The sequence below is a fragment of the Serinus canaria genome, chromosome 12 (assembly GCF_022539315.1).
Source record: "Serinus canaria isolate serCan28SL12 chromosome 12, serCan2020, whole genome shotgun sequence".
NCBI classification, from domain to species: Eukaryota; Metazoa; Chordata; class Aves; order Passeriformes; family Fringillidae; genus Serinus; species Serinus canaria.
This window is the reverse complement of record NC_066326.1, coordinates 9,032,807-9,052,248: the sequence shown is the minus strand read 5'-3', so window position 1 is coordinate 9,052,248 and position 19,442 is coordinate 9,032,807. Positions and strand designations below refer to the sequence as shown.

At 47.4% G+C, this 19,442-nt stretch overlaps 1 protein-coding gene across 3 annotated transcripts in view; it reads left to right on the top strand.

The window, feature by feature from the left end:
* Window positions 1–393: 393 nt before the first annotated feature.
* Window positions 394–19,442, top strand: part of MTMR14 (myotubularin related protein 14) — a 31,383-nt gene continuing 12,334 nt past the window's right edge. For 2 of the 3 annotated variants that reach the window (XM_050979465.1, XM_018915153.2), the window contains exons 1-16: window positions 394–630; window positions 706–851; window positions 5,155–5,263; window positions 6,306–6,381; window positions 7,102–7,162; window positions 7,682–7,804; window positions 8,332–8,405; window positions 11,181–11,251; window positions 11,819–11,893; window positions 14,216–14,282; window positions 15,266–15,351; window positions 15,586–15,662; window positions 15,906–15,942; window positions 17,438–17,508; window positions 18,133–18,182; window positions 18,388–18,526. In XM_050979465.1, the coding sequence (XP_050835422.1) occupies window positions 409–630; window positions 706–851; window positions 5,155–5,263; window positions 6,306–6,381; window positions 7,102–7,162; window positions 7,682–7,804; window positions 8,332–8,405; window positions 11,181–11,251; window positions 11,819–11,893; window positions 14,216–14,282; window positions 15,266–15,351; window positions 15,586–15,662; window positions 15,906–15,942; window positions 17,438–17,508; window positions 18,133–18,182; window positions 18,388–18,526 (1,484 nt within the window). In that variant the 5' untranslated portion in view covers window positions 394–408. The remainder of the gene's footprint in view (window positions 631–705; window positions 852–5,154; window positions 5,264–6,305; window positions 6,382–7,101; window positions 7,163–7,681; window positions 7,805–8,331; window positions 8,406–11,180; window positions 11,252–11,818; window positions 11,894–14,215; window positions 14,283–15,265; window positions 15,352–15,585; window positions 15,663–15,905; window positions 15,943–17,437; window positions 17,509–18,132; window positions 18,183–18,387; window positions 18,527–19,442) is intronic. The other variant, XM_050979464.1, reaches the window with a different exon arrangement.

Here is a 19,442-nt window from a genome sequence, read left to right as displayed (position 1 = left end):
CCCCTGCAAGAACCAAGGAGCCGTGTGCCTCAGGCTGGGCACGGGCAGTGCCCGTCACCTTCGGCACGCACAGCCCGAGCTGCCTCCGTGACAGTGCCCGGGCACACGAGCCAGTGCCGCCCTCAGCCGTGTCCGGGCAGCGATACTGCTCACCCCGCAGCTCCTCTGCCACGGGCTCAGTGCGTGCGACCACACTGCGGGAGGGGCTTCTTTAATTAAAACCCGTTTCGGGATTCTTTCTTTAGGGCAACGCCCTGGGCACGTCCGCCAACGCCACGGTCGGACCCATTCGGAGAGGCCTGACAGCGTTTGCCGCGTCTCGCTGCGGGTGTACACGCGGGGCCGGAGCAGAGCCCGGTACCCCCGGAGCGGGACGCGGTACCCCGGGGCGGAGCGCGGCGCGCCCCGATGACGCCGGGAGCGGACGGAAGGGGCGCGTCGCGGGCGGGCGGAAGCGGCGGGCGGGACGATGGGCCCGAGGCGGCGGTGAGCGGCGCGGGCATGGCGGCGGCGGCGGCCCGCGGCTGCCCCCCGGCGGGCTCCGGGGACCGCTCCCTGGCCGAGCTGCTGCTGGAGTTTTCCCGGGCACAGTACCGCGCCAAGGACGGCGGCGGTGTCGCCGCTGCCAAGGTGAGGGCACCGGGGCTCGGGGGGCGCGGGGAGCGGGGACCGGCGCGGTGGGCACTGAGCTGTGGCTCTACGCAGGTGGAGCGGATCGAGCGGCGGTGCCTGGAGCTCTTCGGCCGCGATTATCGCTACAGCGTGATCCCCAACGTGCACGGCGAGGTCTGCGCCCACTATCCGCGGCACATCGTCCTCCTGGAGCGCGATGTCGGCGCCAGCCGTGACTCGTAAGGCCCCCGGTTCCCGTGTCCCGTCCGGCGGAGTTGTTGTCCCGGGGAGCTTCCGCGCCTGGCGCTCCGAGGCTCCCGCCGGCCGGGGGAAGCCCTGCGGGCTGCGCTGCGCTAATTATAGCCGGTGGTGTCAGCCGCTCCCGGGACTCCCCTCGCTGCCTGCCGGGGCTGCCGAGCTCCCGTGGGGCTCCTCCCAGGGCTCTTGGGCCGCCTTGGGGAAAGCTGCCAAGCTGAACCTGTTACTCGGGGGCTGTGAAGGAAACGGGGGTGCTCCAGGGCAGCTCCAGCTCCGCTGCATGTGGCCCTGGAGCAAACCTGAGCGCAGCCTTGTCTCCTGGTGATTGTTGTGTTGCGGCTTGCCCGAAGGCTCAAGGTTGTGAGAAAGCCTGTGTGATGCTCTCACTGCCTGTGGTCTTGCAGCAAGGCCTCTGATGTGAAAAATTTTAGTCTGCAAATCATCTCCGGGCAGGGGGTCTGATAGGGGCTAGGCAGACAAGACAGTCTAGACAGATATTTCTGTCATTTCAGACCAGGTTCCAGGTTATTTTGTCTCCCCTCCATGAGGAACAGGTCAGTGGGTGCTGAGGTTTAGTGAGCTAATGGGAAACACTTGTTCAGTTTGATGCACATATGAGCCAACACATCTCTGGACTTTGACCCACAAGCTCAGGATCACGTTGGTCTCGCTTCTGGCTGAATTCGAGCTGCTTCTTCCAGCTCCAACCACAGCCTCTCATTTTTACCTTTTCCTTCAACAAAACATAATGCAGTTTTGCAGTTTTGACTGTGTGTCCATGACAAGAGTGATGTGTTCAAAAGGAGGGTCAACAAGACCTTCTCACATGTCCAGCTGCTTTGCCTGAGGAAGGAAAACCATCAGCTGCCGTGCTGACACGTAGGCTGGGTGCTGTAGGAGGGGGTCTTTGGAAACCAGCCACAACTGACTGCCAGGTGGGAGAGCTTCTGCCTAACAGTTGGATGAGATTAGAAAAAGATTAAACCCTTTGCTGCAAAATACAGGAAACTGAAGTTTGAAGCTGTTAAGTGTAACTAGGGGAAGCTTTAGGGAAGAGAAACCGAGTGCTTCTGCTTTTCCTGCTCTTGCAAGAGGAAAGGATGCGTAATTTTTCTGACTAGTATTCAAAACAGGAGTACTTACTCTTGGTGCCCCATTTTCTTCTGTGACCTTTGCAAGCCAGCAGTGACAATTAACTGTATTTATACTGATTCTTGGCAAGTTTTAATTTGCTGTCCAAAAAAGAGTCACAAAAACACACTACACTTCAACATCACTCTCCTGATTTCAGTATGATGATTATTGTAAAAGCTGCCAAGTCATTTTTAGACAAATGCAGGTTTTAGTTTAATCATTTTACTCCTATAGAATAATTATGAAATAGAAACCAACTTCTTGTGTTATGGAAGGAGAGAGTGAGTGTTCTGCTCACTCTTCCAGTGAGCAGAACACTCCATCCAGGACCACGTCTCTTTGGCTGCCTGTTGTGGAACCATAGAATGGTTTGAGTTGGAAGGGATCTTAAAGATCATCCAGTTCCAACCCCTACTGCCATGGGCAGGGATAACTTCCACTAGATCAGGTTGCTGAGGGCCCCATCCAACCTGGCCTTGAATGTTTCTGTTTTTTATCTTTGTAATGTTTTTAATCAGCTGGTAAGATCTGCTTGAAGCTTCTCAACTCTGAGAATACTGAGGTGCTTTGGAAGCAGTGTTTTCACATGTACAAACTCTTTGCTGTACCATCATTTCTATCAGTACAGCTGCTTCTGGAGCCATGTGAGGAAACAACAAAAAATTGATATTTTTTAACCCAAACCAGTTCATTCTGTAGCTGGGCAGCTGAGGGAAGAAAGGACTTTGCTTGATCAAAGTTTGCTAACAGTACTCTGGAATCCAGGCAGGTGCAGGAGGAATTCTGTGTGTTTTGAACCTTTTGCTTTAGATTTTACTCCTATTTATGCTGCATTTAATCACAAATCCTGTAAAAGCATTACACCCAGCTTTCCCCTTGCACAGGAGTCTTGATACAACTGTGCTTGTTTACCATGTTCATCTCTTGCGTTACTGAGGGTGTTTATTGAGATGAGGAAATCTGAGAGCCTTATTTGTAGCACAGCCATGACTGATGGCAGATGGGTCTCTCCAGTGTATGTGCAAGCTTCCTAAGGAACAGGGTGGTGTGCCTGGGAGAGGGGCTTATCCTTCCATGTCCCCAGCAGGGTGCAGGGCTTCCTGCTCACTCCGTGTCCTGGGCTCCTGCCAAGCTGCTCAGATTCATTCGCGAGTGCTACAGAAAGCTCTCCAGGGAAGTGCAGTGAGTGAAACCTGTTGTCTTGTCTCATCTCCCACAGAGGTGCTTCTCTTACAATTTCTGGTCTTTTGGGTATTTCAGTTTTGCTAACTCTCATCTTCTGGACTTGGAAGCAGTGCCATGGAGCTATTTTGATGCATTCAAGTTTTTGTTTCCCTCTGTATTTCCTTTTGCAAAGGAAACATAAAGGGAACTGGAGCAGAGTGCAGGACATGTCTCTTAATTGCATGCATTCATTTAAAAACAGCCCCACCACCAAATCTGTGCCTCAGAGTCTTTTGAGTATCAAAGTAGTTTGGTGTTGGGAATTGTATGTGAAGTCATCTCTTCTCACACTCTCTCACATTTTCCTGCCTTTCCAATTATCACCCTCATGTTCACATTGTTTAAAGAAGATTAGCTTAGGTTTTTGTTCTTTAAATTCTGGTATTTGTCAAAGGTCTCTGGAGCTGAACAGCAAAATAACTGTATATGCAAGAAAACATAAAAAAACTTAAACCACCACTATGAATTCTGAGAACCAACACCTTCTATTAAAAAAAAAGAAAGTTTTTGGAAGTCTTGTTTTCTGTTTCCCTGCTTCTACTGGCACCACCTTGTATAATATTTTCCATAAACAGATTGATTTCCATTTTAATAATAGGTTATTTTTTTTAATCCTTCCCAGAATGGCAGCTGCTGGTACATTGCTCCACACTCTTAGTGATTCTGAAGTTTAGCAACTTGCATTAACTCCATTTTAAAGGTATTAATTTGTTCTTAGGCCAGTCCTTCATGTTTGAGTTCTCCTCCTCCATTGTACTCTCCTTCACCCTGATGCACATATTGCTGTGCATCTGCTCTTTCCATCTGACCCTGGTGGTTTTTCTTGCAGCATAGACTCTCCTACTCATCTTCCTGTGCCTCTTCAGGCAGGGGTGGGTCACTAGAATCAGATGCTTTATCTCAACTGAGAGCCTGTGCTCTGCACAGTAATGCTGGTACTTCTACATCTCTCTAGGGAATTTCCCATGATCTTATTTTTCCCCTTTTTCAGATTTACCATGCTGATAATGTATTAACATCCAGAGATCAGGCAGTTAATCTGCCTCTTCTACTGTGCTCCATTACTGGAAAGGCTAACTAGAAATTCTTGTTAACCGTCTCCAGGTGTTAGCATAGCCATGCAGTTTGGTATGTTCAGACTTAACCTGGTTTCTAATATATCACTCTGGATGCTTCTCCAATTCCAGCTCTAGTCCTCTTTACATTGACAGTTCCTCCTTGGGGTCTGTGTAGTTCAGAAGTGAGTTTGGATTCCTGTCAAATGTGGGCTGATACTTAAACAAACTGAAGCAATTTTAACATGTTTCCAAATTGTCTTCTGCTATGAAACACAATTTTATTTTGACTTCAACTAGAAAACCAATTCTGCAGATGCAGCTGACATTAATCTATGTACCCTGCTCAACCCACTAGCTGATTTAGTTGTTTAATTACCTGGCAACACAAATGCTTGAGGATCATGGAGTGTTCAAGATTTGATTTTCTATTATATTTCTTTTTTTTTCTTGCAAAACTATCCCTTTGATAGTGAATTCACTGTGATGGTAGTGCTGAGCTGGTTTTGAATGGAAAGGTGATAGCAGGGAAAACAGAACAAATATTTTTATAGTCACTGACTGTCCTTCCCTAGTAATCCATGTGTTAGTCTGTGGCAGACCCTACTGGTGGTGCTCATGTTTGCCAGTTCCCAATGGTGCTGTCATGTACTGTGCATTGATCTTTCAAAATAAAGAAAAGGAGCCAGAAAAGTGTCCAAATGTGTTGTACAGCAGCAGAAGCAATTTTCAAAGTCTTTTCATGCTTACTAATTTTGGAGCTGACTTCTAGGGAAAGGGATGGGATTGCGGCCCAGGGTTTCTGTGGTGGCTTTGCTGAAAGATGTGTGAGAAGATGCTCTGTGTACTGACCTGAGTCTCTGCCCACTAGGTGTGAGAGCACTGTGCAGGTTGGCAAACTGCAGGACCTCATCAACCGGAGTAAGATGGCCAGGTGTAGAGGACGCTTTGTTTGCCCAGTCATTCTGTACAAGGGAAAGGTAAGGTTTCATGGGTTACCTGTCTTTACTGAGCAAATGGCCTTTCTCTCTGACATTTGAACTGTGCAGCCATGCCTTCAGTCACTTGTCACTTTTCCAAATGATGTAAAAATCTGTGCTTAGGTACAAGCAGTCAGCCTGTAGTAGCAGGTAGCATTTGCTACCTAGGCTACTGCTCCAGGCTGCATAAGTTGTCTGTGGGCACTTCAGGCTCTTCTCCCCCACCAAATCATGAGCCTTGCACCAAAGAGCTAACTTTTTTTTTCTCCTATGTACGTCCCTTCTGAAGTCCTTACGATATTTGGCATTTCAGAGAGGAAAGATAATTATTGTCCCTGTTTGTCCCTTACTCTTCCCAGCAGCTCCCTTTGAGTAACTTTCCTATCTCCAGAGAAGTTTTCTTTGTCTGTTCCCTTGGGAAGCAAGATTGCATAAATGGTCTTATGAATGTGTGGGCTTGTCTGCAAGGGGATCTGTAAGAAAGTGAAATTAGATTCATTTTTATGTGAATTACTTAAACTGTGTTGAAGCCCTGTAGGAATAGTCTCATTTAGAATTTAAGTCGCTTAATTCAGTTTTCTTAGTTGAATTTAGAAACACTGTATGAATAGCAAAATCATACCTGTGACAATTTTAATCTAGCTTGACTGAAGCCATTGTGGGCTGCATCTGCTGACCTTTTTTGCAGGAGTGAACTGCCCAGAGTCATCTTGGGACCATCCATAATCTCATCCAGAGGAATGTGGAAATAAGGCTCAAGCAGGGTATTAGCAGAGCATGTGTTGCTAACTTGGCAAGAACTGACTGTATTAATGCATTGGAGAACTGGAGATGAAAATATAATTTAAAAACTAGCTACAGATAAAGGCACTTGGGAGTTTGCTGTGTTTGGAGAACTCAGTCTGGACCAGGGTTGCAGGGCAGACAGCTGAGAGGCGATAGCTGTAGATACCAACCCTTTCTATGTAACCTGACAGCAAATAGGCATGATAAGGGAAGGACTCCTGGAGCCTGTGTGATTAATAAAAAAATCTTCCTCCAGCATATTTGCAGATCAGCAACACTGGCTGGCTGGGGAGAGCTCTATGGGCGCACTGGCTACAACTATATCTTCTCTGGTGAGTGAGGAGCCATTTGTCACTGTCTGCATGGTAAGGCTGGTCAGTGCTGGGACGGAGAGCTACACATGAAGCCAAGCTCTTCCCAAAACAGTGGGAGCTCTAGCATGGGCTGCTTGTATCAGACTTAGCATAACAGAGCAAAGACTGAAACCTCACATTCATTTCCAAGCACTGTATACAGAACAGTGCCACAGCTCATAAGAACCTGAGTGACGAAAGAACTTGAGGTTGAAGAGTGAGTTACAGATGTATAGGCAAATAAAGGCATCCCAAAGGATTCAGGGTAGCAATTCCTAAACATTGGGGATGGGAATAATAAAGGGAAGAGGATTAGAACTTGCTGTTGCTTGACTGATCGTTGGGAATCAATGCTGCTAATGGTGAGATATACTGGTCTCCAGGGAAAGCTCTTCAGGGGAGTAGTGGGTGTGTATAGTATGGGAGCTGAAACTTGGCTTAAAAAGGCACTGCGTACAATTTCTGAGGTGTCCTCTGGCTGGCAGTAATGGATTTGACCTGCCCAGGTACTTTGCAATGACAAGGAAAGTGTGGGCTACATACAAAAACAAGATTTTCAGGAAGAGGAAACGTGGGGGACCACACTTAGGTGTGAAGAGAAGGCACCAAGCCATGACCTTTTTGTTTGTGTACGTATCTTGTCGTACTGAGGATGAAGTTGGTTCGCAAAAGCTTCATTTCTTAATGCCTTTCTTGCAGGAGGTTCTGATGATGCTTGGGCAGATGCAGAAGACATTTCCGAGGAAGACTCTGTGCTTAGGTTTGTATGCATGACTGGGATGAGGAAGAGAGAGTTTGCTGACTGGCTCAGCCATTCAGTTCTGCTCTTTTCTTGTTTGGGTTTTGGGCACAGGCTTGAGACGCATTACCAGGGTCTCAGGGTCTTACTTTCCTTGCTTTTGGAAAACAGTCTTTAGTATTAATGGCTGGCTGAAGCTTGCTAATCTATTTTCAGAGGGAAGGGCTGGAGACAGGAATATGTAGAGCCATTAAAAATGTATTTGAAGGGTGTGGTTGTGTTTACTTCATCAAAAAGTACATCTCCAGGCTGTAGAAATTGTGTTTTGTCTTATGTGTTTGTTGCAGAACGGAGTGAGATGTGGGAAGGGACCATGAGCACAAAGCTTGCAGTGTCAGTTTGCAGAGTCTGACTTGGCTTGTGCTGTGCTGCTTATGGCTAGAAGTGGTTCAGGGAAGAACTGTGGCTCATCTGGGAAGAATCAGACTCACCTTGGTCTATCTTCCATGCTCACCCTGCTTGCCTTGTCCTGTCTTGCAGAAATGCAGACTCCCAGCTGTTTGACAAGGTCAGAGGGCACGACATCAAGCTGCTTCGATACCTGTCAGTCCGATACATCTGTGACCTGATGGTGGAAAACAAGAAGGTGAAATTTGGCTTGAAGTGAGTCTGGGTTCTTTTGGTTTTTTGTAGGCTTTGGTTTGCAGCTAGTGTAGCCCTTACCTGTGAATTGCTGTCAGGTGTGCAGTTGGCATCCTGGGAGCAGTTTCTGGAGGAATTCTACAGCAGGATAGGTTAGTTGATGTTGTAAAGAAAACCCCAAGGTTTTAGGCCACGGAAAACTGTATCAATGGGCAACATAGCTACTTTCATCTGTCTTCTGCAGTCTGAGTGGCTTTTTCCTTGTAGAGCTTATAGTAATGAGACAGTCACCCCTTCAGAAGGGAGAGAGTAACAGAGCTCTCTGTGCATAGGAACAGAGGGAGCTGTTTCTCCTACTTATCTTGGAGAAAAGCCTTAGTAATTTTGGGCTGTACCTGTTTATGTGGATGTGTTGAGTAAATTCTGCCCCTGCTCACAGCTGAGTCAAGTCATAGCCCAGGGAGATGCAACAGGAAGATTTTTGGGTGCTGATGTCTCTGCAAAAAACACTCTGTAAATATCTGCTGTTCTCCTCTTGTCCTGTGCAGTGTGACGTCTTCTGAGAAGGTGGACAAAGCTCAACGTTATGCTGATTTCACACTTCTCTCCATCCCATATCCAGGTACAGGAATGATGTCCAGAGGGATTCACAAGGGACAGGTGACAATCTGTTTCTGGGCACTGGGAAATAACTCTGTGTGTGTGTATATGTAAATGACCATGACTTGCTGAATGTTTCCTGTGTTCCTTCTGGAGAAAAACTCCTATAAACTGAGAACAGTGCAATGAACCTGGATGCTCTGGCAGTGAGTCAGCATTAGGCACTCTTTGAGGTGGCAAAATAATTTCTCAGCAGTCCTTATTAATTCAAGCACAGAGGAAAAGTCCCAGAGGTGGAGCTGTTTGAGATGGCCTTTGACATCTCTGCACCTCTAAACGACTACTTGATGCAAAATATATATCTTGTTCTTTGTTATGTAAAGACCCAAATTCTTAAGGGTAATTTCTAGTCTAGTGTTCCAGAGCTCCGCTGTAAGACATCCTCAGGGCTTGCAGAACAGTTCACCTGAGCCTGCAGTGTAGAACAGAGGCAGCCCTTTGCAGCCTGTCTCCTTGGCTATATCCATCCCTGTGCCTAGCAACCGCTGCTGGGTCACTCACACTCTTACAGATGAACTGAATATTCCTGCTGCCTGCTGATGTCAGGCTTGGCGACAGGATCAGATGGGAGGCTGCTGTGCCTGAGGTCTGTCTGCACACTCTTCTTTCTCTCTAGTGCACAAAGAAAGGGGGAGGAGAAAAAAACAAAACCAGCAAAACTCTGGTAGATGATCCAGACCCAGACTTTTCCTTGATTGCTAGTTGTTGTTCCTAAAGATTTTTTTAAAGGTATATTTCCTTTTATACAGAAATTAGTGACAATTCAGAGAAGCTGCATGAAGATTTTTATCAAGTTTGCCATGCAGGTTGCCAAAGTGTACAGAAATAAGAGTATTACTGCTTTTTGTAGTACATAGCACAGATACATGTTGCTGCTGCACACATCACCAGACTTGGAACATGACAAAGGCTGTGTACACAGGTCTTCTGTAGAGCTGTAAGGAATGAAGAATTGACTCTATAGAGTTAAGCTGCAGAGTTGTTTCTGTTTGGGAATCTGCATATGGTAAGCAATATTATTCAGTGATGGTCCTTCCTCTTCTGCCCTCTGGGACAGCTGCTTTCTTTTAGCAGCTCTTCACTGCCACACAAGAGATAAACCTTATAAGACTGCAAATACTCCCTGCAGATGTTGCCTGATTTCAGCAGTGCTGGTCCATGGGGGAATGTTGTCATTCTATTAAATCTAAGGCACACACATCTAAGGATCAGCAACCCCTCTAGTGACTGGCCAAATGCCATGATACATTCTTATTGATGTTTCCAGGGTTGCACTGAAAGAATTTCTGTTTTGTAATTTGTTTCTGAAGTTATTCTGAGATCCTGTTGCCTTAGGTGAGCAAGGCAGTGTCCAAACAGAGTCATGAAATTGTTGTAGTTGGAAAAGACCTTTAAGATCATTGAGTCCAGTCATTAAGTCAGTGCTGCCCAGTCCCCCACTAAGCCATATCCCTGAGTGCCACATCTACCTGTCTTTTAAATACCTCCAGGGCTGGTGACTCCACTCCTTGCAGAGGGTGCACTTAATCCCTTCATCCAGATCATCACTTAATGTATTAAACAGGCCTCAATACTGAACCCTGGGGAACACCACAAAACCTGGGGACCAGATAGCAACTGGATTTAATTCCATTCACCACCACTCTTTGGGCTCAGCCATCCAGACAGATTTTACCAGGTGAAGAGTAGGAGCTGTCTGGAATGAAAGACTTGAGTTAAAATGGGTATCTGTAGAAGCTTTTGGTATTTGTGGATGCCAACACTTATGCCATAATCCCCATTCTTTGCATGAAGTCATTGTTTAATTGGAGTTAAATCTCAACTGACAGAGTGTGTCCTGACTGCATATTTGAGGATTAGTCCTATCCTTGCACAGATTCTTTTCTTTTTTTTTTTTTTTTTTTCCCCACTGAAGTTACTTGTGACTTGTGGGGTGAGAATCTCTCTCCATATCTGTGCCTGACACAGGGGCATCTTGGTGGTGTGGGCACTGTGGCACTGCTGAGGTGTGCACAGCACACTGGCAGAGGTGTTTTCTGTAGCCTGCAGGCAACTGCAGTGCTAATGGTGCTGCTCAGCTGTGACTAAGTGACTGCGGCTTGCAGCAGAGACTTCAAATAATTGTTTGAGAAGAGCTGTGCCAAAGGACACTCTTCAGGAGGGGGGGGGGGCTTGGGAGACAGCTTGGAAGTGGTTATGTACCCCCTTCCTTCAGACGGGGAAATCCCATGTTTGAAAGAGAAGACTTAAATGTGAGAGAAATCAAGCCACCTCTGACAGAGCCCTTTCTTGTTCCCTGCAGCAGATGTCCTGTGAAAATTTGCTTTCCCCAGGGCTCTGCCAACACCTTCTTTTGGTGGTTCCTTCTCACTCAGCATGTCAAGTTGATGCCTTAGATCTGTGCAAAAGTCCAAGGCCATGCGAAAACATAGCTCGTTGCTGAAACCTTTTGTCCAGGAAAAAATTAAATCAGTCCCTCAAGCTCCCCATTTGCTGTATTTGGAGTTTGCCCTTTGCTGTGTGAGTGTCTGTACTGCTGAGTGCCCTGGGCTGTTGTTGCTGGAGGCCATGCTGCAAAGTGTACTGAGGATTACTGCTCTTCTCTTCCCACAGGCAGCAATTTTGATTGGTTTGGATTTCTGGAGCCTGGGGCTGCCAGCACTCCTAGTCCCACAGGCACTTCACTTGTTAGATACCAGTTAGCTGAATCGTTGTTCATTATCTCCTTTTCTTGCAGGCTGTGAATTTTTTAAGGACTACAAAGACCGGGATTATACAGCTGAAGGTCTCATATTTAACTGGAAACAGGTACATGGGTGTTACAAAATGGAGAGCTGTGTGTTTTACTGGGTTTAAATTTTGCCTCCCAGTTCCTCAGTGATGGTCTATATGTCATGTGCGTATTTCTAATCACAAGGAGGAAATCAGCAGGACAAACAAAACAGATACGGAATGTACTAAATTATTGATTGTAAAATTAATATGCAAGATGAATTAATCATTATCCTGAAGTCTAGGATGCTTGACCTCTCCTGGAAGATAGGGGTTGCTTCCAGTTTTGAATTCTGACTTTATTGATAGCCTTGGTTCTCAGTTCTTTCTTCATATTTTGTCTCCTGCTGAGGGGATGGTTGAGTGGGAATATATGCCCAGCTTTCACTGCTGGGAGCACATAAAAGCTCCTCTGGTCCATTAGTCCTTCCAGGAGTCTGAGTTTATTCTTACGTCTTCAGGATTTTGCATCCAAAGATGCTTTGCTGAGATGTTTTCTTCTCATGCACCATTTGGCATTTGTTGTCTTTGGTTTTTTTTCTGGAACTCAGTCCCTTTGAGTCGTGACTTTTCTCTGACCAACTGTGTTTGGGTTTTTTACAGGACTATGTAGATGCTCCATTAAATATCCCAGTCTCTCTGACCCAATCTCTGAATATTGATTGGAGCGAGTACCAGGTGAGCAAAGTGGAATTCTCTGTGGGAGGTCAGGGATGTATTCAGGAAGGACCAGGAGAGATTTGAAATCTGACTTGCTCCTATTGCTGTAATCTGGCTCACTTCATAGCATCCCAGTGGGGGCGAGGCTGCTTGACAGTTCAGAACAGCAGTGGAAATCATGTACCCAAAAGCTCTGTGGCTTGCTGTGCCCCAAGGCAGCTGACTGTAAAGTCAAACCTTTTTTGTAGCTTTCAAAAATTTGCAATCCATTAGGGAGATAGGTTGCTAACAAAGGTAAGGAACAAGACAGGAAACAGAAAGCAGTATTTATTACTTGTTCTCAGTCTCAGCTCAACATGGGCAGACTGCCTTGGCTGTGGGAAGTCTTGAGAGAGGTCAGCCTTCTCCTCTGTGGACAGAGACAAGGGACTGGGCACTTTCTTGATGGGCATGCAAGGTGCCTTCCTATGGGAGAGGAGTAGAGAATCATAATTGGCCATGGCAGGTCTCCACTCTGTACTATGGACAGCATGGCAAAGAGTAATTGAACTCTTCTGTTTGCTCAAGCTTCAAAGTCTACCTTTGTTCACAGCAGGGAGTATCACCTTATACTACTGATTAGTATGCTCAATTTCACACATCAGTGGATCTACTAGTTTTTGTGGGGATTGACTGTGCTGGAGCATGTCACGTTATTATGCTCTGTGGCTGGAAGCACCACAGAACCAGCAGAGCTCCCTGTGCTGGGCCAGTGTTTGTTGTCAGTGATGTAAATACTGCTTAAGTGTCAGCATAAGCAGAATCACAGAAAAGTTGAAGCAGAACTAATAGAAGTAGAGCTTGTGTACAGCTAGAAACTTGTTCACTAGAATACTGAGCAGCCTGTATTTTAAAAAGGATATTAAAAATTGAAGAGGGTGTAATAAATAGATGCAGAAATTATTTGAGGCCTGGAGAACATGCTTCACTCAAAACTGAAGTTCTCAGTCTGTTTAGCTAATCACTAAGGTGATTAATGTATAAGTACATTTTTAGGGAGAAAATAGTAATTCTAAAGCACTCTTCAATCTGGGGAAGAAGAGCTGCACAGGAAGCAATATCTGCATCTGAAATCAAGCCTTCAGATAAGGAAAAGTAGTCTTGCATATTACTTTTGAGGATAATCTGCTGAAACATGCTGCCAAAGAGTAATGAGCTGCCACCCCTATGTGAGATGGTTTTCTGGGCAAAGATGTTGCCAAGTGCAAGCCTCGGGCTTTATGTGGGGCAACTGAAGAAAACTTTCTTGTTCTTGATCTAGAGAGATCAGACTGGATAATTGGATGATGCCTTCTAAAATAAGCAGAAGATGGATTGAATTGGGCAGATGAAAGATTTTGTAATTATGTGTTTTTCTGCTGCAGGCTGACTGTGTTCCCCGTTTCCCTAATGTTTTGTGTCTCTGCAGGCTTCATGGCTAAGCAATATGCTCTTTGTCTGACTCTAGCCTTCAGTGTGGTTACACACAGATGTGCACACATGCAGGGACACAGCAAGGGTTCTATTGCTTGTGATCACATGTCACTTGCACCACTAACACTTCTGCCATGAAATGTGTCCTGTTCTGCTTCTTCTCTGCCAGTGCTATCTGATTTCCCTTGAGTTAGTCCTGATTCTGAACAAACCACTGAATCCCCTGCATCTGCTCGTGACATGATGGTCAAGTGACAAGCTTGGGCTTGTTCTGATGTTCTTCACCTTTATGTCCTGTAGTACTGGAGTTCTCTTGAGTTCAGAGCCCTTCTGTAGTTCTGCTGCTACTTGGGGGTTATTGAAGAAGCCCAGTGCCTGTCTGGAGGGTGGGTGAGGATCAGCAGCCAGCTGGGGACATTTTCAAGGACCACAGAGTTTTGAGCAAAGTGCTTGGGTTGTGGGAACAGGCCTCTGGCCTTGGCCTGTACATCCCATCATGCTGCTGGTGTTGCACATGTGGCTGGAATGTGGCTCAGCCACTTGGAAAAGTGCACATGTGCAGAACTGGGTCAGTGCTCTGCAGGTGTTTGCTGCTTCTCTGAGCAGGGGCAGCTTGCAGCTTTGGGGCTGCAGGCAAAGCAGCTCCTCTGCCAGCCAGGAAGACAGTAGAGATGGCCTTTTATTGTTTTATTTGTCTGCCTGTTATCTTGTCCCTGAGTGCCTTTTGCAGAGGATGGGGGGATTGGTACAAAGGGGAGGTCTGTCACTTTGAGGAATGGCCGTGTGGTTATTTCTGCTTTGCTGCTGTTCTACATAGAGCAGCTCTGAACTGCAGAGCAGCCTTTGGCTGTGAGCAGACCCTTACCATCAACATTTCTTTTTCTGCAGAGCTGGGACCTCGTACAGCAGACACAGAACTACCTGAAGCTGCTGATCTCCATTATCAATAGTGATGGTAAGGCAAACTCCTTGATCCCAGCAGTGTAACTGGAGCAGTCACTGTCCCTGGAAGAACAGCTGATGGTATAAGTGCCACTGTGGATCAACTCCCAGTACAGAAGTCACTTTTAATTCTCTCCCTTCAAAACAGGGTGATGGTCCTACCATCTCAGAACTCCAATTCCCCTCTTAGAGAGGGACTTGCTGATTCCTTGAAAACCCTTTCTTCCTGAACATGAAGGGATATCTGAAAACTTAGCCTATTGTTTTACTACTTTAAACCTGAAGAGAGGGGACATTGTGTCTTTGCTTTTTGACTCTTGCTCTTGTTTTGCTAGTTACCTGTGTTTTGTCTCACCAACACAGGATCTCATTTGGTGCCTGTTTAAGAGCCCCTTCCACCCCCTTTATCACGGACAGTCCAACTCTTTGAAGAGTGTCTCTTGCCCTGTGTGGCATCCCATTCCCTCTGGGCACTATGACGTAGCACTGATGGATGGAGACATGGCTGGCTCTGACAGCATGGCCAGCTATAGTCTCCTGGAGTAGCTGTGTTGGGACACTCTGCAGGTTTTCTGTAGGGTATAGGATTTGTGCCTTTGTGTGCCTCTGCTCAGTGCAGTAGGAAGGTTAGTGAGACTGAAAAAATGTTCCATTGAAGCTGTTTTCTCACCAGTGTAGGAACAGATTGTGATAGTGGGTTACAGCTGGGTAGGTGTATGTTCAGGGTAGTAAAGTGATGTTCAGACCTAATGACTCTGTGTCATGAGCAGCTGTCAGGACCAGGGCAGCACATCAGCTGGTGCTGCTGACAACCCCGGACACTCTGAGAAATTGGTTGGCTCCTGTATTTAAGACAGAATGTTCTGGCTGAGCTCCGCTCTTGAGCCTGGTCTGTGGGTACAGAGAGTAGCTTGTCTCTACAGATTTGCCATAAAGAAATCATTCCTTTCATTGCAACATCCTTTTTTTCCCTTCTCCTTCCTGCCCCTGGAGCAGATGACAGCGGGCTCCTGGTGCACTGTATATCCGGCTGGGATCGAACGCCTCTCTTCATCTCCTTATTGCGCCTCTCCTTATGGGCTGTGAGTACCTGGCTGACCTCCTCTGTTTCTGGGGCTGATTGCTTGGAGGGTGAGTGGCTGTCACCAGGCAGTGGTGGTGGAGCTGTTAATGTTCCTACTGTTCCTTCAGACTGCTGTCACAGACAGGTAGAGGAGGATGGGCACCCTGGATCACCGTGACAGTTTTCAGTAGATCGTGAATTCCCAAATTCTGGTCCCCGGGGCTGCTGCCTGAAGGCTTTGTTTGCTTTGCAGGATGGGCTGATCCACACGTCCCTGGAGCCATCTGAGATTCTCTACCTGACAGTGGCCTATGACTGGTTTCTCTTTGGGTAGGCATGATAAGTTTTACTCATATGTGCATCCCTGTGCAACAGGGGAGAAGGCTTGAGGGGTCATTTTGATGTTTGTTCACAGCCAAAGGTTGATGTTTGAGCAGGTCCCAACGAGCTGGGACAAGAAGGGCTGATGCCTTTTTATTTTACCTGAGGGCTCAGGCATCTGGCTGTTCTGGACAGCTTGTACTCTTCTCCTGATTCTGGCATGTGACTGAGCTTCCCTTTCTTTCTTTCCAGGCACATGTTAGTCGATCGACTCAGTAAAGGAGAAGAGGTGAGTGTTGGTCTGGGGCAGTGGCTGAGCACTGCTTTGTGTTCTCAGGATATCTGTTTATGGTAGCAGCATTCACTGCCTGCTCCTGGTAGAATCAGTGGTGTGGCTGGGCTCTAAAAAGATTGTTCAGGTTTTGGAAATAGAGGTAAGAGCCTTGCCCTGTCACTTTGTGATGCATAAGTTATGGGGCTACTTCTCTCTCAGGCTTCAGTTTTGTTGGGGGGTGTCACTCCTGCCAGTTTCTCTCCAGTGCCATTAGTGTTCAGGCCCCACATCAGAGGGTGCTAGGACTTGCTGTTCAAGTCAGTGAAGTGCTCAGCAGTGAGAAGGATGCTTAAGGTGTGTCACTCCTTGAAAATAAAGCTGGATAGTCTTGTGTGCTTGTCCTGAGTGCCAGCCCTCCTGCCTGGGTGCTGCAGCTGCATGTGGCTTGCATGTCATCACAGGCTCATGGAGCAGCTTGTGCTGGTTCCAGTGTGTGATTTTTGGTGGGATGTGTGTGTGGGTGCACATGTGGGTCTGGGGGACACTTAAAATTAGTGGAAGTAATTCTCCTGAAAATCTTTCACTGTTGAACAACAAGAAAAGACTGCTCTGACTATAGTTGCAGTATAGTGCACTATCATTTCTGAATAGAGAAGAGGTGGGGTGTGTGTCTAACCCTGTTGCTATTCCCTTGCTCCTCAAACTCTCACCTTACTAGGGAGTCTTCTGCCTTCAAACCCCCTACTTTCCATATTTCAGGGGTACAGAATCCCCTGAAAGAGTCAGTATCATTCCTCCTATTCATTCATTTCCTGGAGTTCTACTGGCTCAAGCCTGGGAGCTCTGCTCTGGTGGCTGCTTGGTCATGGGGTGGAGTCAGTAGCTGCAGCAGGAGAGGAGGTGCCTGGCTGCCTCTGGCCCTCCCTGCTCCCCACTTCTCCCAGGAGAAGGGCACAGCTCTGCACAGGTGTGGGTGAGGTGGCAGAGGCACAGTGGGGTGTGCCTCTGCCACCTCACATCACTCACAGAGTGATGCAGAGCAGACTGGGGTGTGGCAGGGCACAAGCTTGGGGCCACAAATGCTGTAGGTACCTCATGCTTCCAGAGGTGGTACTGCTCTGCTGCTGAGGTGGAGCATGTGGCTCTAACCTTGCAAGTCCTTCTGAGTTTGATGCTCACCTGGGTGTATAAGCAGTTGCTGCCATCTCTGTTCCATTCTGCACTGATGGCATAAGTGCCTGCTGTGGACTTGCAGCATGTGTGCAAGGCATTGATAAGGAGACTTCTTGTTCCCCTTCCTTTCTGGGCCTCCCCATGGCAGGGAGCAGAGGGGCAGTTTACATGGAAGAGAAGGCCCAGGATAGGATGGTGGCAGCCCGTGGCACACTGGAGACTGGTAGCTGCAGATTTTGTGCTATCTCCTTCCTGCCAGCACCTCCTCATCAAGATAAGAGGCTGCATGGAGCCTCGGGTTCATTCCTGAACCACTTTTCTCTTTCCCTTTGCTCAGATTTTCTTTTTCTGCTTCAATTTTCTGAAGCACATCACCTCTGAGGAGTTCTCTGCTCTGAAGTCACAGAGGTAAGGAGCCTGTGCTTGCTGCTGCATGGGCTACAGAGCCAGGGAGCTTGTTAGTGCTGCTTCTTTGGGGAGACGGAAGCCCTGGTGTCCTGGCCCAGTTTTCTTTAATTTATTCTGCACTCTGAAGGCTGCAAAATGGGGCCGAGGCTTGTGAGATGCCACGTTGTGCTCTGAAAAACTGTCCATGCTGAAATGTGCTCTCTGCCTGATGACTGTCCGTGGCTGCTTTAGCACAGGTGAGCCCAGAGATGTGTGCTCTGGCTCAAGCAGGCTGCACAGCAAGCTCCATCAGGCACTGGTGGGCACAGAGGGGTGGCTGGTCTGTAACAGCCTGCCCAGCATAAAACCTTCTTATTTCAGGAGGGACAGAAAGAAGCAAAGCCCACCCTGGATGCTCTGAATAAGCACATCATGTGCAGTGCTGCCTGTTGCCACCTTTTCAAAGCATAGGGAGTTTGGGTTGGGACTGTTAGGAGTCAGACAATGCACACTGGCCCATCCTCTCCCCTCTGCCGCTGCATAGCTAATTCCCCACTACTCTGATCTGCTGTGTGTGACGGAGATCTGGCTATGGCCAGCCTGCCCTGAAGTGTGCCTGAGGTAACTTTGTCTTTCCTTCCCCAGAAGGAAGAGTTTGCCACCTGGCTTCACCCTGGAAGAGATCTGCATGCTCAGTGAGTGTTGAGCATCAGTGCCCCTGGGTGCTGCTAATGGTTCATTGCTTGTGGGCTTGGGTTCCCAGCTTCAGGATGACCCCAGATGGGTGTGCTGCCTGTGGGGCCGTGCAAGAACACAGGGCATGGGAAAGTGTATTGCTGAAAGGGAGAGAAAGTGAATGAAACCAAGCTGGTCTTCAGGTAACTGTTTTCTTCTCTCTAGAGCAGAAAGACCGAGGCAGCACCACAAGCCTGAGCAGTGACTTCTCCCTGGGGATGGAAAGTTCCCCTGGAGCAGCTGGGAGCTTTACCTATGAAGCAGTGGAGCTGATGCCAGCAGGAGCACAGACTCAAGCAGCATGGTGAGGAGAAAACCACTTGGTGGGCTGAACAAAAGAGGCTAGCTCTGGGCCTGATGGAAAAAATATTTCTGAAGTGTCTTGCCCTCCAGGTTTGCTCGCTGTAGCATGGATTCCTTACAGTGGGGGAAGGAATTTGCCTGTCAGAAGCTTTGCTGCAATTTGTACTCCAGAGCTTCTGCATCAAAAGTTGGAGGCCACCCCATGTTAAAAGGCTGTCAGGGTTCTGCAGGGATGCTCCAAAGTTTGTACATAGATGAGAGTAAAGCACATTTGTTTCATTTTCACCAGTTTCCCTGTTAAACTTCATCCACAAAGGATTTCATTACTTTTAAAAGATTGTTCCAAACTACCAGAAAAATTACATTTCACAGCAGCCTCCCCAGGGAAAAGTGGAGATGGTTTAGCTGCCCTAAAATGAAGCTTAATCAGAGTTTAGGAAAGACATTATACACAGGGAGTGTCTGCAGTTAGTGGGAGCTGGGCTGGGTGGCCAAGAATTCCCTCTAAATTTTAGCCCCTCTACGAGCATGAGGTGCGTGAGCTGAAAGCAGGTTTCTGCCTGCAGCACTGCTTAGAGACATCTGCAGGGGAGAATTCAGTACTGTCTCTTGATAGAGGGTCACAGTGGACTTGCCTGGGGATGCAGGTGGCTGTCTGGAAGAGAGGAAGGTGTCTGGCAACTCTCTTGCTCTGGGACAGGTTTTGGACTTGCTTGTGGAGTTTCTCGTGCTGTTTGGGGATTTCAGAGCCTTGCTGTAGGGTTGCCCCTGCCAGTTTAATTTTTCTCTCCTCTCCCTCAGCACATATGAAGTTGCTATTTTATATTGCAATTATTTTAAATTAAATCTGGGTTGTGCTGGAGGCATTTGAAGTCCTCTGGGACTGAGCTTGCAGCCATGCTAGTAGGAGCAGCCTT